General features: G+C 44.8%; 2 protein-coding genes across 2 annotated transcripts; one reads left to right on the top strand and one right to left on the bottom strand.

The window, feature by feature from the left end:
• Positions 1-272: 272 nt before the first annotated feature.
• msmp1 (microseminoprotein, prostate associated 1) lies at positions 273-1443 on the bottom strand (the record flags this gene model as incomplete). The annotated part of the gene is made up of 3 exons (XM_083669329.1): positions 273-578; positions 955-1063; positions 1341-1443. 3 exons carry the CDS (start codon positions 1441-1443, stop codon positions 410-412), a joined length of 381 nt encoding a protein of 126 aa, XP_083525455.1. The 3' UTR covers positions 273-409.
• Positions 1444-4613: 3170 nt separating this feature from the next.
• On the top strand, positions 4614-14665 carry pik3c3 (phosphatidylinositol 3-kinase, catalytic subunit type 3). Its single transcript, XM_083669496.1, has 25 exons — positions 4614-4971; positions 6221-6409; positions 6544-6687; positions 6915-7044; positions 8158-8244; positions 8333-8428; positions 8585-8656; positions 8845-8949; positions 9040-9132; positions 9372-9557; positions 9800-9939; positions 10135-10216; positions 10328-10395; positions 10495-10600; positions 10826-10942; positions 11141-11272; positions 11735-11863; positions 12061-12130; positions 12311-12375; positions 12625-12709; positions 12834-12908; positions 13143-13311; positions 13477-13567; positions 13747-13872; positions 14372-14665. The coding sequence occupies exons 1-25, from the start codon at positions 4907-4909 to the stop codon at positions 14384-14386; spliced, it is 2637 nt and encodes an 878-aa protein (XP_083525622.1). The 5' UTR covers positions 4614-4906; the 3' UTR covers positions 14387-14665.
• Positions 14666-17768: the final 3103 nt, after the last annotated feature.

The following is a 17768-nucleotide window of genomic DNA, read 5'->3' as shown; positions in this document are numbered from 1 at the left end:
GTTAAAAACAGAGGAAGGAAGAAGGTGCAGCTCTCCATTATCCCTCACCAAAGTTTACTAGATACAATATAGTACTTATCTCACTGGTTGTATATCAGGTATAATAGCATAGGTAAATACCAGAAGCTTTAACCAAAGTATATAATCCATTCTGAAGTACCCATATTAGACCAGCCATAAGCAAAGACCCCCAGATAGTAACAATAACAATAAACACACTCCAATAGGAGAGCTGCACCTGTCTTACCTCCTTCGCTTTACACTCCCAAGATTATCTATGCTGTTAATGTCATTCATGCGGTTTAAATGTTACTGGTCTGCAACTGAAGTGAGAACTGAGAGCTTGGATACACAGACAGATGGTTAATTAGACAGACTGGTAGTGTGGCTGATTATAGTCCCGTCCTGATTAGCCGTCTAGCTGCATGTTGAGTGTGCCGTGGCTGGGGTCAAGGTCCTGTGCCTCCCCAGGGATGCAGCGTAGGCGACGGTCAGCACTCTGCACCAGAGACACCTTACAGGTTACTGGTTCTACCCGCACTTCACACCATGCAGGGAAGTCCACAGGCCGCTGCACCCTGGATGGAGAGAGTGGAACTGAATGGGTAGCCCTTACTACCTCTAAAAGCCTGTATGCTTCTATACTGATTACATTTAACTACCTTCAGAGAACAACAACCATTACTAAAACCCTGTTTTTCCCCATCAAATTAAAAAAGTCATATTCACAACTTTTTAATTATCGGGAAGCTAAAATACAGATATTGAGAGAGAATCAAAAGCGAAGAAGAAATTACAACCCTCACAAGTAGCACTGAGGCTGACCAAAATGTTTTATTATGAGTTTGGTGATCCAAAACACAGGGATCATATTCCCACCACTAATCTCAATAAGTCGAGCCGGAAGAGAGGCTGCAAACAGGTGGGTACCTGACAGGTGTGCACTATACTCACGTCTCACAGCAACCAACACCCACAGGGTGCAGACAGGTGCACTGCAGACAGCCATTCTCCATCCAGGTCTCTCCCAGAGAGTAGTGCCTGCCCTCGTACACACACAGTGCTGGGACACACATAAAGACCACCAGGGGTGTTAGCCCAACCAAATAGATACAACCAACCCTCATTCGTACTCATAAAGTCCTCAAAAACCTTCTTCTCGACTTAGAAAATGAATTAATACATACATTATTCATACATCAAGAAGAATCAAATCATCAAATCTAGGTCTAGAAGTACTGAAGATACCAATGAAATCTGAACAGAATCTGCAAATCTTATCAATACATAATGACCTATTGTGAATGACAAATGCTCGTATTTCAGACCGAGCACCTTACCTCTAGAGTTGAAGTGACACTGCATGGGTGCCATAGAGCAGGTGCTCCACAGCAAAGCACCCGCCAGGAAGGTCAGTGCCCAGTTTCCCCCAATGGACTCCATGTTCTTCTAGTCTCTGAGTTTCTGAGTTTCCTCTTCCCATGGCTCGTACCTCCATTTATACCCCCAATCTTTATGACCACAGTGCGTGGAGGTGGGGTTAGCCCCATCACGCAGCCCAGGGTAGGGGTGTGGGGCGTGGAGTAGGAGGCTAGGGTGTCAGGGAGGGGGGGGATTAGTTGGGGCTTGGGGGTTGGAGGAGGGGGCAATGGGGGGGCAAGGGGAAAAAAGCTGTGTCTTGGCACAGTTTTGGCACTCCGGAGATCATCGTGCTTTGCTCCAGTGGGCATGACCTCTAAATGATAGAAACACTGACACATCCTGCAATGACTAAGAGGGAGGGTAAGAGAGAGGTGAGAGGGAGGAGAGAGGTGAGGGCGAAGGAGAACTAGTAAATGGGAGAGGACTGGCTAACATAATTGGCTTACATGGTTCAACCGTGGTTCAGCCTCTACTTGCTCTTATGGGTTTTTAGGCTATTTAGCAATTCATAACAAATATAAAAAGCACTATACACTTTTTTGCAATTTGACTGATTAATTGATTGAACCATTAATGCATAAACTTTAATAGATGCACTCTTATTCTCTATCCATTCACGTACATCTTCCATGTTGAAGGTAAAGTCAAAAGTCTTTATCACGATGAAGGATTCCACTTGAGGAAGACTGAGGAGAGAAACACCAGTGGATCTCTCTTTATCTTTTAGCACCAGATGTGTAACTATGGGGTTACTAAGAAGCCCTTGCATGCAAACACACACACACACACACACACACACACACACACACACACACACACACACACACACAGTTATATGCAGTGGCCTAGTGCCTCCACTGACCCCTGTCTGTCTCTGTGGGATGAGCTCATGTTGATGATGTGATGGTGGCCATGTCTCCACACTGTGACCTCATATGGGCCCTGTCCAGCAGTCGGACCCCAGAGGAGCAGACGGAGATGCTGGATGTTTGGGAGGAGGAAGCTCATAAAGACAGGATTAGACTTTTATAGCACTATGGCTGCTGCAGGTGTGTGTGTGTGTGTGTGTGTGTGTGTGTGTGTGTGTGTGGTGAGAGAGAGAGAGTCTCTGTAATAGTGTGCATGTGAGTGTGTATGTCTATTTGTTCCCAGAGCCCCCCCCCCCCCTCTCCTCTCCTCTCCTCTCCTCTTCCTGTACAATATGTCCACTGCACAGGGTCAGCAGCACTAAAGGAAGGGTTGAGATGTGATTTGACAGCAAGGTAACGCTCCCTGAGCCCGAACAGAACATTATCTCATATCCTTCCACTTCTGCTATCAAGTCCGGGATCATAGCGAGATCATAGGAAAAACCTGCGATGAGGGAACAAGTTTTTCAGAGGGGGCCCAGGGGCCTCACAATTCTCTGTTTTACGCGTGTGTTCCCCTTTTACCCCCACGGTAGTCAGAGGGTGTTGATAGGTCTTCCTCGTCAGCCAGGGGCTACCACAGGGCTCTGACATGCGTCCCTGTATCTGTATGACTCAGAGTTGCCCCTTCTCTCGCTCCACTGTTCCTCTATTGAGCCTTTCTCTCTCTCTGGGGCCCTGTCACTGCAGTACTCGCTGCATATTAGCACCAAATATTCTCCCCTTTCCCAAAGCCTGAGGGTCCTGTACAATTAAGCTGATGATGGATATGATGGATGCACACCCACGAGGTGCTGATTGGCGAGGAGCTTTCAAAACAGAGAAGGGATTTGTGTCACACCCCTATTGTCTTCATGGACATGGAGTTCATTGGTGACATGAGCCTGAGATGCTCAGTCCATTTGTGTTTGAAATATCAGAGACACCCTGACAACGAAATCATCATATAATACATATGCTTTTCAATACAGGAAGCCTGGAGATGTATAATAAGTGAGTAATATAGATAATTCTGCAAAAACAAACACCAATCTGTCAAGCTGCAGCAATAGTCCCCTACCTCTCAAAATCTGCATACAAATAAGAAAACAGTGCACTTTTAGAGGACTATCAGAGCAAGAAGGGAAGGAAAAATGCTATCCATGTTTCATGTGTTTGTTGTAGACATTATGTAAACCTGTGGCGTCTATTGGTTGCTTTACGAGTGATGGACGCAATGTCCCTACCTTTTTGGACAGCAGTTATTGCCAGTTTAGCCATATCAACCTGCAGATGTGGAAACCCGGACCATCCAAGCCAATCCAGACTGTCCATCCTAACATCAACACCCAGGAATGCAGGGTCTATGTCAGAAAGCCCCTACCATTGGCCCCAACTTACTGGCCCCCACAGTGTGTGAGTCTGTTTGCCACAACGGGGGATGCAATGGGCCTTGTCCTCTTAAACACCTCTTTAATTATGAGTGGAGCATGTCGCTGTCGGACAGAGGTGCTCTGGCTCTGCTTTTGTGGAGACTGGCTGACTGACTGACTCATCACTATGTGTTATATAAACTGGGAGAATTCGGAGGGGGGGGGGGGGGGGGGGGGGTAGGAAGGAAGTAAGGGGTTCCTCAGCTCCAGTTAAGCAGAGAGAACATCAACCTAAGGGAATGCCAGTACATTATAATCTTGTTGTTGATGCCCATTGCCACATTGTTAACGGTGATGAAATATCAGGTAATATTGAGGGAGCTGTGGTGTATGATTTATATGGCTGCCTGAGCCACAGGATTGTAGAAGGGTAGTGATGCTAAGTCATGCTAGGGATGGAGTTCAATAAAAGCATTGTTTTTAGGGTACCACAGACAATGATGTGTGATCCACTAGGATGAAGTTTGGACTACACACCATTCAAAGTTAAAAATACAATGGAAATCAAATACTATATTTCCGAAACAGGCTGTTTAAACAGGTTTTTTCTTCTCTATTTATTTGGTAGCAGCAGCTTATTTGAACTATATAAAAAAAAAAAAATTTTATAAAATATATTTTAGTTTATTTAATACAATTAATGTTCATCGACTCAAGAAGAGAAAAAGCAAGTAATTGAAATGAGGGTCATTTTCCCTTTAAAAATGATACTTCAAACCCGCCCCTATTTATCTTTTCATCCAGGAAGTACAGTGAGCATTCTCAGACCAGTAGAATCAACCCTTGAAAAGTGAGATTGGCAGTATGCGCTCTCATTGTCAGTTGAATAGGCAACGACTGCTTTTGCCTGACATAGCCATTAGGCTGTTGTGTTTGCTATGCTCACAAAAAAACACAACATCATGCCCGGACAGACAACAAACGCTATAATGTAATTTCTGTAAATAAAAACGATCAAAGTTTTGACTTAACATTTGGACTGGATGCTGGCTGATCTTTTCTTTTGCAAGCCGACTGGAGAAACTATTTTCTGGGTGCTAGAAGTACTAGCTAGCTTCCCAGGGTCTATGCACTGGGTTTAGGCCTTGAATTGCAAGATCCAATAATATCCATCAGTGATTTTATGTACAGCTTTTTCGCTCGTCTTTTATTATTCGTCGGAAGATGGACACAGACAAGTTTAACTATGTCTACAGTTGTGACATGGACATCAATGTTCAACTTAAAATGTAAGTGTTGTTGTTCACATTAGGATAACACCTAATGACAGCTGGATTATTCCTAATGTATTATTTTTTGACGGTTGTATTATTGTTGACAGGTGACATTTGATGACAGACATTGTCCAGTTCGTGCTAGTTACTGCCATGTATCAACATTGACTTGGACACTTGCCCAAAGGTCTCAGTGGAGTTGTGTGTATGATATTGACCCTAGCGGGCATGGCTACGTCGTGACTCACGTGCGGTGAGGACTCTCATTGGGAACACGAGCCGCTTGTTGTTGACATCATGCACATTCCGACGGCTCATCGGTCTCGCGCTGCACTCGTGACGTCTCTTAAGGGCTTGGTTCCGCAGTGTGGGTCGTAAATAATCTTCATAATTTTAACAAAGCGTGCAGGGTAGCGCTGGCTGTTACGCTCTGGAATAAAGTATGATGTACTGTGTATTGCCATATGAAGTAATTATCGCAACTGTTGTCTCCGTTTCCTACTGAGATGCCCTGCCATTTAGATCAGTGCAAATCATAACCTGGGGACCTATGGCGCTTATACACTCACAGAGCACTTTATTAGGAACACCTGTACACCTTCTCATGGTGGAGGTGGTGTGGGGAATGTTTTCTTGGCACACTTTGGGCCCATTAATACCAATCAATCATCACTTGAATGCCACAGTCTATTTGAGTATTGTTGCTGACCATGTGCATCCCTTCATGGCCACAATTTACCCATCTTCTAATGGCTACTTCCAGCATGATAATGCACCATGTCACAAAGCAAAAGTCGTCTCAAACTGGTTTCTTGAACATGACAATGAGTTCAGTGTTCTTCAGTGGCCTTCCCAGTCACCGGATTTGAATCCAATAGAACACCTTTGGGATGTGGTAGAACGGGAGATTCACAGCTTGAAAGTGCACCTCAAAAATCTGCAGGAATTGCGTGATGCAATCATGTCATCATGGACCAGAATCTCAAAGGAATGATTCCAACATCTTGTGGAATCAATGCCATGAAGAATTGAGGCTGTTTGGGAGGGAGGACCTGCCTAGTATTAGTATAGTGTATACTTATTCCTAATAAAGTGTTTGATGAGTGTATATGTATCTTACACTGTTGGCCAACACAGAATTACTTTGGTTTCTAGATCTAGAATGGCATATATGAAATATATTTTGGTATATTTGACAACTATTTCCCCCCACCCCCTTTGCTCACATCTCAAATTGCTTCATCCCTCCATATATCTTCCTCAGAGGCAGTCTGGAGGGCAAGAGGGAGCAGAAAAGCTACAAGGCCCTGTTGCAGGACCCCATGCTGCGCTTCTCTGGCCTCTACCAGGAGAACTGCTCAGACTTGTATGTCACATGCCAGGTGTTTGCTGAGGGCAAGCCGCTGGCACTGCCCGTCCGGACCTCCTACAAGGCCTTCAGTACGCGCTGGAAGTGAGTGACACAATTTTGACAGTTGAATATTCTTGTAGTCTTTTTCTTTTTGACTTGTGGGTCTCTCTGTGTCTCATTCATTATGTGATTTTGAGCTCTCCCTCTGTATCTGTCTCTCTCTCTCTGTCATGTAGCTGGAATGAGTGGTTGCGGTTGCCAGTGAAGTACCCGGACCTTCCCCAGAGTGCCCAGGTGGCCCTCACAGTGTGGGATGTGTACGGACCAGGCAGGGCCACCCCTGTAGGGGGAACCACTGTCACCCTCTTTGGCAAATATGGGTGAGTCTCAGCCAAGAGGACATGTAGACAGTAGGCTACATTAGGCTCTTGGCCTTTCAATGGAGGTTGATGTAAAAGCAGACGGAATACTTAAGTGTAACTTGAAACATGCTCTTCTATTATATTATATTATATTATATTCTTTGCCACCAAATCACTTCCAGTAATCCAGAAAGCTGATCACTGATGGATTGACATCTCCCATCCCCCATCCCTCCATCTCTCAGAATGTTCCGGCAGGGGATGCATGACCTAAAGGTGTGGCCAGGGGTGGAGGGGGACGGAGGGGAGCCCACCAGCACCCCAGGACGCACCAGCAGCAGCCTGGCTGAGGACCAGATGGGTAGACTGGCCAAGGTGGGCTCAGGGCTAAGGGTCCTTAGGTTACATGAGACTGAGGAGAGAGAGAGAGAGAGAGAGAGAGAGAGGGAGGCTGTGTGTGTGTGTGTGTGTGTGTGTGTGTGTGTGTGTGTGTGTGTGTGTGTGTGTGTGTGTGTGTGTGCGAGCGCGTGCATGCATGCGTGAGTAATGTTGGAGTGTGAGAGTGTTGATGTGTCTAAGGGTGTGTAATTGTGACTGGGTGGTGTGTGTGTGTCTGTGATATCGTCCTGTAAAAAGACCTGTCTAAAACGCCATCTATTCCAGGGCCCTGACCTGGAGGTACTCAGTGATGTGAGTACAGGGTGTGGGAGGAGAGGGGGTTCGGAATGCTGTGTGTGTGTGTGTGTGTGTGTGTGTGTGTGTGGGTGTGTGTGTGTGTGTGTGTATGTATTTGTGTGTTTGAGTGTGTCAGTGTCTCGGTCTTTGTGTTCTTTAAGGGTCGTACTGTAAGGGCCTTTGGTGGACATATTACGAGCCACTTCTTTTTTTTTTTTTTTGTGAGTGCATTTTGTGTGTGCGTGTATATCATGCATGGGTTGATAATGTGTATGACGATTGAAGATTATTGTACATCAACTCCTGCCATGTATTATGAAGCACCACCTTTGGGTGTGATAACATCACAATCTATAGTAATCATTTGTCCTTAGCCTTGAGTTTGCGTGTTTGCTTTTTGTTTTTTTCTGAAAGACAGACCAAATAACCTTATAATGAAGCCATGACAGCAGCCAAGTCAACCAAACTCACTATCTGGTCTTTATCAAAGGGATGCTTGGTGCCCCTTGAGTGTTTTGACTGATTGTGAGAACTAACACAGGCCTTAATGTCCCTGGCGAATTGTGTGCTTGTGTGCCCTACACCCTCACTGACTCTGAGTGGATTGGCTGCTGTGTGCGTGTTCAGAAGTGCAGGATTGGCTGCTGGCACATAAGCTGCGTTCTGATTGACCAAGCTCTGCACATTGACCACACTGCTGTGGCTGGTTCTGCAGCTACGCCTCAGTTGTCTCCTCCTTTCCTAACCTCTCTCAATCTCTCCTCTGCTGCTCTGTCTATCTTTTCCCCTCTCTCTATCCTTTTCTCTGTCCAGTTGACCAAGGCGCATCGTCAGGGTCACATGGTGAAAGTGGACTGGCTGGACCGCCTAACCTTCAGGGAGATTGAGATGATCAATGAGGTGAGTTTGTTTATCAGCCAGCCAGCCAGCCTTGTAGTCTATAGCCGTCTTATGTTGTGTGTTTTTATGTCTTTGTGTGTTCCCACAGAGTGAGAAGCGTAGCTCCAACTTTATGTACCTTATGGTGGAGTTTCCACGAGTCAAAACAAACGAGAAGGAGTACAGCATTGTCTATTACGAGAAGGTAGGTATATGCAACTTTACTTCTGCATGTGTTTAATGTGTGCGCATCACTGCGCAGATCGGTGGTCCAGGTCTGACCTTTGACAAATAAATCAGTTGATGGCCATGGTGATGTGAAAGCTGATTGGCTGATTGACTAACTCCTCCTCCCCTCCAGGATGGTGATGAGGCCTCTCCGGTGCTCACCAGCGCTGACATCGTCAAAGTCCCAGACCCACAGATGTGCATGGTGAGGGACACACACACACACACACACACACACACACACACTCACACACACTCTGTTGGTCACTGTGGAAAAGGCCTTTTGTTATTGATAAAGTAGAATGAAGCCAATGAGATACAATAGGGACAGATTTCTTATTGTCCACATGTTGATATTTATATACTAATAATGTCCCTTTGCCCCTGCCATAGGAGAACCTGGTGGAGAGCAAGCATCACAAACTGGCCCGTAGTCTACGCAGTGGTCCCTCAGACCACGACCTGAAACCCAACGCCGCCACAAGAGATCAGCTCAATGTCAGTACCAGTAGCTACAGTCCTCTTTGTATGTGTTTGGATGTATGTGTGATTAACACTCAGTTTAATGTGTATACACTGTCTCTGCAGATCATCGTGAGTTATCCCCCTACCAAACAACTGAGCTCAGAAGAACAGGACCTGGTGTGGAAGTTCCGCCACTATCTCACCACACAGGAGAAGGTCTGTGTGCGTGTGCTTGTGCGTGTGTGCGTGTGTGTGTGTGTGTGTGTGTGTGCATTTGTTCTTCTAGGTTCCAAGACCTTTTATCGTCTTACAGTTGGTTCAATTGTTTGTTTTTAAGTACATGCCCGCTACAGTATACCGTTTTTCTCCCTGATTATTATTTTTGTGTCCTAGGTCCTAAGTATTTGTCCTAGCAGTGGGAATTAGAATATTCTGTTTGTGTCCCCCACCCCCAGGCTCTGACGAAGTTCCTGAAGTGTGTGAACTGGGCTCTGGCCCAGGAGGCTAAGCAAGCTTTGGAGCTGCTGGGGAAGTGGAGGCCCATGGACGTGGAGGACTCCCTGGAGCTGCTCTCCTCCCAGTTCACTAACCCCGATGTCAGACGCTACGCTGTGGCCAGGTTGCAGCAGGCTGATGATGAGGTGGGTGTGCACCGTGTGTGGGAGTGTGTGTATTTGTTTGCTGTTGTTGGTTTGTGCGTGCGTGCGTGCGTGCATGTGTATGTATGTTTGCCATATATATACTTGTAGCTAAAAACATGTACATGACAGTTATACATGTATGTCTATGACTATGGGATACATTGGTGTCAATGCCTAGACACACACACACACACACACACACACACACACACTTACTGCTACTATCTGTTCCTCTGATCCAGGACCTGCTGATGTACCTGCTGCAGCTGGTCCAGGCTCTGAAATATGAAAACTTCAATGACATCCTGGGAGGACTGGAGCCAGGCAGCAAGAGGGACAGCCAAGGCCTGGGAGAGAGCTCCACACTGGGGGACCTGGACAGGTGAGCAGTGGGGTTGGTGGTTGGGTGACTGAGTAGTAGAAAGGACCATCATTGATGATGTTGGCCATTTAGTTAATTTTCTGTATAATATGATCCATCTAATATAAACAGTGTTTTTTATTGTGTGATGGTGGTTTCCTTTGTTATTACAGTGTTTTTACTGTGTTATATAATGAATGGTTTGTGTCTCTCCAGTTCCCAGATTGTTACCGGTCCACCAGTGGCCTCCCCTCCTGCCCCAAAAGGAAAGGAAGGAGCAGACAGTGAGACTCAAGAGGTAAGAGAGTTGCAGAGAGAAATGAGAGAATTTGGACTGAAGAGAGACGTCTTGCCGTTTTCTTAGCTGGTATATATAACTGTATGTGTCTCTGCTCTGTGTCTTCAACAGCAGGACCTGTGTACGTTTCTCATCTCCCGTGCTTGCAGGAACTCAACACTGGCCAACTACTTGTATTGGTGAGGACAAAACCCTTTCCATTGTGTGTGTGTGTGCATGTGTGTGTGTATGTGCATGTGTGTGTGTGTGTGTGTGTATACTGAATCTGTGCCCCACAGGTATGTGATAGTGGAGTGTGAGGACCAGGACACCCAGCAGAGAGACCCTAAGACCCATGACATGTACCTTAACGTCATGAGGAGGTTCAGCCAGGCACTGCTCAAGGTTAGAATAGACCTTCAACATACAACATTATAGCTTAATCACAGCTCATTACCTCTCACTACAATCTTCCCTTTGTAATACTCTCTAATACTGGTTGTCTTTCTTGTGCAGACACTTTGGGACAATACATTCTCTAACTTTCTCTTTTCTCACCTTCTTCTCTTTCTTCACACACTCTCTCTCTCTCTCTCTCTCTCTCTCTCTCTCTCTCTCTCTCTCTCTCAGGGTGATAAGAGTGTGAGGGTGATGCGTTCACTCCTAGCTGCCCAGCAAACCTTTGTGGACAGACTGGTTCAGCTGATGAAGGCTGTGCAGAGAGAGAGTGGCAACCGCAAGAAGAAGGTAAGAGAGATATACATACACATACACACACACACACACACACACTCAAATTTCTTGGTTGTGTTTCAGTCTTCCTCATGGGACTGAACAGGGTAGATGAACGGAAACAACATTCCAATGAAATACCTCTGATTGGTCGGCTTGGGTCTTTGTTGTGACTGTAGTGTTGTAATTACCCTGGCGCCCCCTGGGTTTCAGACGGAGCGATTGCAGGCTCTCCTGGCAGACAATGAGAAGGTGAATCTGTCAGAGATAGAGCCCATTCCCCTCCCTCTGGAGCCCCAGGTCAGGATCAGAGGCATCGTCCCTGACACCGCCACGCTCTTCAAGGTACAGCCCCTACCCTCTATTATCCTGTTCCACCATCTTCTCTTCCATTCTTCCCCATATCCTCCTTGTTCCTATTTCTTCTTAATTCCTCTAATCCTCCTCCCTCTCTTTGTCCTCGTCATCCTCCTCTTCCAACCTCTTCCAGGAGATTGTATATACACTATGGTTTGTCATCATCTTTGTCTGGCTGTGTATGTAGTCACCTAGACCCAGCCTTTCAAAACTTTTAATCTAGATCAGAATGATCCAGATGCTTTTTTGTGATCCAGGGTCAGATCTATCTGAGTAGTATAAGGGGAATCAGTCAGCTTGATCTGATCCAGGTTAGCAAAAAAGAATCTGGATCATTCTGATCCATATTAAAAGTTTTGAAATTCTGGGCCCTGATCATTATGTAGATCATGCTATGGTGTTATGTCTTGTTTTAGCGTTGTGTCATCACTCTCCCTCTCTGTGTTTCAGAGCGCACTGATGCCCGCTAAGCTGTTTTTTAAGGCAGAGGATGGAGAGATGTACCCAGTCATCTTTAAACATGGAGACGATCTCAGACAAGACCAGCTCATCTTACAGATTATCTCTCTCATGGACAAGGTAAAAACATCCTTCCTACTTCATTGACCATATACACACTTGTTATTACCACTCCATATCATTACCACTTCACAGGCTGCATTGAATTGTAATATAACACAGTGTCCATTAACAAGCTCAATATGATGTGCCTCAAAGCCATGTGACATCTAAGAAGGTTCATGGGCTCTGTGATAATACATGTGAATCTCTCTCAGCTGTTGAGGAAAGAGAACCTGGACCTGAAGTTGACGCCTTACAAAGTGCTAGCAACAAGCACCAAGCATGGTGAGCACAGTAGTATTTTTTATGAAACCTTTATTTATGCAGGGGTGTCCCACTCAGACCAAGGTCTCTTTTTCAGGGGAGCCCTGCTTACATTAAAATACATTACATTAAAATGACATTGCATTATGTTGTACTCCGGTCAGTATGTTTGTGAAATGACCTTTTTTTTCTCTCAACCAGGGTTCATGCAGTTTGTCCAGTCAGTCCCCGTGGCTGAGGTATTGGCTACTGAAGGCAACATCCAGGTATGCATATCTACTTACTGTACTATTCAGGGTGGAATCCTAACTCGAGATCCACATGCATAACAATGATACTTGCGTAAATCTTGCAAAATGGAATTTTGTGCATTGATGCCACTTACGTGTGTGGATCTCGAGTTAGGATTCCACCCTCATACAGTATCTTGTTCTTGGGTACTAAAGACTACATAATGGCTTAACTGTTACAGTACAATGGATAGCTTTTCTCTCTCTCTCCCTGTATCTCTGTAGAGCTTTTTCAGAAAGCACGCCCCCAGTGACAAGGGGCCCTATGGCATCAGCTCTGAGGTGATGGACACCTACGTCAAGAGTTGTGGTGAGTCCGCAACCATAACACTCTCCCACCTCACTGACTCTTGTCTGACAATCCTAAGTCTTCCTAGGCCTGGTTTAAGTGACAGTAATGTGAGTGTGTTGTGGATGTATTTTTCTTTCCTTAGCCGGTTACTGTGTCATCACATACATCCTGGGAGTAGGAGACAGACACTTGGACAACCTGCTTCTTACTAAGACTGGTGAGTTGCACATACACCCTTGCAGACACACACACACACACACACACACACACACACACACATATACATATGTATGATGAATGTGCCCATGGCCAGCATTTGTTACTGTACCACAAACACCCCCTGGGTGGGATTTGTTCCTGAATGATCTCTAGTTTTCCTCCTCTCACTACTATTACTATTCCACTCTGCAGTGCAAGACTGACTCTTTCCTTCACTTCTCCTCTCTCTCAGGGAAACTGTTCCATGTAGACTTTGGCTACATCCTGGGGCGGGACCCCAAGCCCCTGCCTCCCCCTATGAAGCTGAGTAAGGAGATGGTGGAGGGGATGGGGGGCATGCAGAGCGAGCAGTACCAGGAGTTCAGGAAGCAGTGCTATACCGCCTTCCTACACCTGCGGAGGTAAGACACACAGTCACACGCGCAGGCACACACACACACACACACAAACATTCTCTCTCTCTACCTCTCTCTCTCTCTTCATCAACAGCAGTGGTGAGCTGAGCTAAAATAATCTCTCTATCTCTCTCCCTACCCTCCTCCATCTCCCCCCCTCTCTCTCTCCAGGTACTCTAACCTCATCCTGAATTTGTTTTCTCTCATGGTGGACGCTAACATTCCTGACATCGCCCTGGAGCCTGACAAGACAGTCAAGAAGGTGAGGGGGTATCTGCCCAAAGCCTCTGCATGTATGTTCTCTACTTTTCATAAATGTCATTGTACAGACCTGTACAGTGTGCATTTGTGTGAATGACAACTCCGAGAGAGAATAATGAAGGAGCAATAACCAGGATTAATCATTTTTTCCCCTGAACATTCTGTCTCCTTCCCCTCCAGGTGCAGGATAAGTTCCGATTGGACCTGTCTGATGAGGAGGCGGTCCACTACATGCAGAGCCTGATAGATGAGAGTGTTGGGGCTCTGTTTGCTGCTGTGGTGGAGCAGATACACAAGTTTGCCCAGGTGTGTGTGTGTATGTGTGTCACAGCAGTGGCTCAGTGCAGGGCAAGCTGACAATTCAGATGACCTCTAGCTGTATTTCTCACTTTACACAGCCATTTCTCACTTTACACAGCCATTTGTGACTTTACACAGCCATTTGTGACTTTACACAGCCATTTGTGACTTTACACAGCCATTTATGACTTTACACAGCCATTTGTGACTTTACACAGCCATTTGTGACTTTACACAGCCATTTATGACTTTACACAGCCATTTATGTAATTGAGAACTTAAGAGAGAATATTGTCTCTTACAATAACAATCAAGGGTGAGTTTCCCCAAAAGCTTTGGTGCACAATTAAGTGCTATGAAGCTTTGGGGAGACTCAATCGTGGTTTGTTACAACCACAGGGGTGTGTGTGTGTGTGGTGTGTGTGTTAATAGACATTTCCATTTATTTATTGTTGTAAATGTGTTGGACTGATGGTTAGCTAACAGTGATGTCTCCTCTCCACAGTACTGGCGCAGGTGAGTAGGTCAAAAAGACAGAAGGAACTCGACTGAACTGGACAGGCGATGGACAGAGAACATGCCGTAGAAAAGCAGGGTCTCCAGACCCGTCCTCGTCCCCGCAGGTGCCAGGTGTTTGTCAATTCCACTGCTGAACAGAGAGGCCAAGGATGCACTGCCAATCTCTACTGCAAGACAACTGGACACGGACTCTAATGCCTAAGCTTGCATTTGTATATATTATGTATATTGATTATTTGGCCATACGTTTCATTAATTCAATAAAGACAATGTTGATAAAGTGAAACAGTGGCCTGTGTCTGTCTCGTCTCCCTGTGCGGATTATCAACAGAGAATTGGAGTTGTTTAGTCAGCGTTGTACTCAGGGGGACTATTCAGCCATTATGACCTCTTGGAAATTCTGTGACATGATTTAACAGTTATGGCTGTTTATTCAGTGAGCCTTACAGTGTTTCTGATTTAACAGTTATGGCTGTTTATTCAGTGAGCCTTACAGTGTTTCTGATTTAACAGTTATGGCTGTTTATTCAGTGAGCCTTACAGTGTTCCTCGATTGCTTGAGCACATTTCTTGAAACAGTATTTGGCTTTTCAAAACAGTTACTACATTCCCCTAAGCACTACATTTCTTTTGCAAAAAAAAAAGCAATTCAGTGCATCAAAACAGAATAATTTGTCATCTAATTAAAAATGAATTCCCCACACTAAATAGTAACTATAACCATTAATAAGCATTGTGCAGGTTGGCCAACTTTCAATTGAAAACAAAGGTGAAAGTAAGAATTTCACTCAGCAGAAAAATATTGTACTTTATCTTTTTTTGTAGTTCTGCATCTGTTACAGAGAATATGAATGATAACTATGAATATAAATCAAATTAATCTATAATATTCAGAAAGAAGCATATAGTTACAACAACAAAACTTGTATTACTGATTGTCAGTTGAACTGTTGAGCAATGAGAGTTTACATGTTTACACTTTTTTGGGGTTTTGGGTCTGAAAATGTTACTGTTGTGCTCAAGTATGTTATTATGGCTCACGGTTAAGCAGCTCTCTCTCTCTCTCTCTCTCTGTATGAGTCAGGGAGGGAGTGACTCAGGGTTTCCTGTCAATGTGAGAGAGATAGAAAAAGGCTTTAAGCAAAATGTTCCTCAGTCATATAGGCATACAGTATGTATTTCAAAAAATGTACTTTATCTCAGTGTGTAGCCTAATAGGATATGTGGTTTCTGAAATGTTGATGTCAACTGTAAATGCCTAAAGCAACTGATGACTATAAAGGGGTTGCTTACAAAGGTAGAATGCAAATGTATTTCCAAAAGTATTTGTATTGTTTGAGAAGCATTTATTAACGTATGTATTGTGGACATAACGTTACAGCATGTGGAAGTCTTGGAAATCTTAGCATCTTCCTAAATGTTAACTCTTTATGATTGAATGAACAGTGCATGCGTTTTTCAGATTCATCTTCAAGCTATGCTGTCTAAATGTAACCGTGTATTTGAATCTAGGTCAGTGTGGTTAGGGTCACGCTAGTGAACTTGTTTGTAGGTCAGGTTATCATCTCAAACAACAGAGTAACAAACAAAGCATCAACTGGTTAAAAGGGAATTTGTTTTATTGCCAAGGGTAAAATTATTATCAAGTTGTTTTCCATCCACAAAACGATATCAGAAGGGACAACACAATTCAATGTTTATATACAGTATGGCTGTACAGATTAATGGAATAGATTAATCAACTAATGCTTGAGTTGACAACTAATTTTTCAGTTAATCAGATTTCTATAGGGCAAAGTTAAAGCTAGATTGAGTGACATGTAACTAAGTAAACAAGAGTGTTGTACCACCTTTTGATTTGGAGGCCATCATTTCATTGTTAATTTGTAAAGTGCCCTTTTGCTCCCCCACTGATTGTTTAGGCACCACTTTTTCTTGTCTAGAAATGTTTAAAAAAAACCTCTGAATTTCCACATTAGATTAATCGGTAAAGCTGAAGTAATATACAGTGTATATGCAAGCAAGTGCAATTGGCTGAGCTTACATGCTTGGCTTCATTTTACAGAAACCCTCTGTCTTTCATTTTGAGCGGTTTGTGTCAAGCTTGTGGTTTGTTTCATTGTGTTTCAGCATCAGCCGCATTGTCTCCCTCTCACCACTCCACTTTGGTCAATACGAAACTTGACATTCAAGAATATGCTCAGAGAGAAAACATATCATTGTATTTGTTTTCAGGCAGGGATAGTTTCAGCTGACTCAGATGGAAGAATCCTTTTTTATAAAAGGTCACCTTGTCAAACACCACAGAAATCCCCCTTTGTAACGACATGCGAGTCGGCTACACATCCTGAGGCCTAGAGACAGCCTGCTCTCCAGCGGGGAGCTTAGTCACAAAGAGGCCATATTGGAGCAGGTTTCCACTGAATGTACAGCAGAACGAATAAAAACCTGCTCCAAAAACATCAGTTCAAGCTTAAATGGGATTTGTCTGATTTATGGCTGTATGATTGACAGTCGGGAACACACTGCTTAGTTTGGACTCACTCATCATGGCCCAGGAACAAATCCACATGTTGAATTATGAAAAAGCCATCTGGCATAGTAACATTATTATGAATATGAGCCATTAGATGACTTGGAATGGAAGGGGTTCTGGAGGTTCTAGATCCCTGGGTATGAAATGACCAAGCCAGCAGTGTTTCTTCAACCCCGTACGTCTCTCTCTCTCACCCCCCTAGGCTTTTTAATGTTCCGGAAAAAGTGCAAAACCAGCGAAACTAAGCGAGATGTTTGCCCGCCACCGCCACCACCCCCCCTTCATGCAGGAGCGAGATGAAGTGTCAGCCACGGGTAAGAGACAGCAGGCCAGAGATGGGGCAACAGTGAGTCAGCAGCCAACGGAGCAGGGGAAAAAAAACAATCTCTCTTATTATCACAGAGAAAAAAAGAAGAGAGGGGGGTATTGACTAAACACATGGTGGAGGGGGGTGGGGGGGTTCGCATAATTGGTCCCTTGGTATAGCCATGTTTATGATCTCCATCCCAGTCTTGTCCTAACTAGTCAGGTTAGACTCTTGTGATATGCTGGACCATTTCACTGCTGGAAAGGAAGGCTGGTTGGTTGGTGCAGGTTGGCTAGGAGAAGTTATTAATCACTCTCTAGAGAGCATTGTTCTCTGTGGACCTCTGAATGAGCAAACAGCCTGTCAGGAACACCTCTCACCACCCCTCAGACTAACCCCCACATGCAGAGGTGTGATTCAGAGGCTCTGGCCACCGTAACAGGGGTCCCATTGATCCTGTCAACCTCCGTTTGCATCTGTTTCTTTATCAGGGCCACCATATGGATCACTTCAGTCACCCAGCCAACTAGTAACTTGGTA

This window comes from Argentina silus (genome assembly GCF_951799395.1).
Source record: "Argentina silus genome assembly, chromosome: 1".
Taxonomy (NCBI): domain Eukaryota; kingdom Metazoa; phylum Chordata; class Actinopteri; order Argentiniformes; family Argentinidae; genus Argentina; species Argentina silus.
This window is presented reverse-complemented; position numbering and strand designations above follow the sequence as displayed.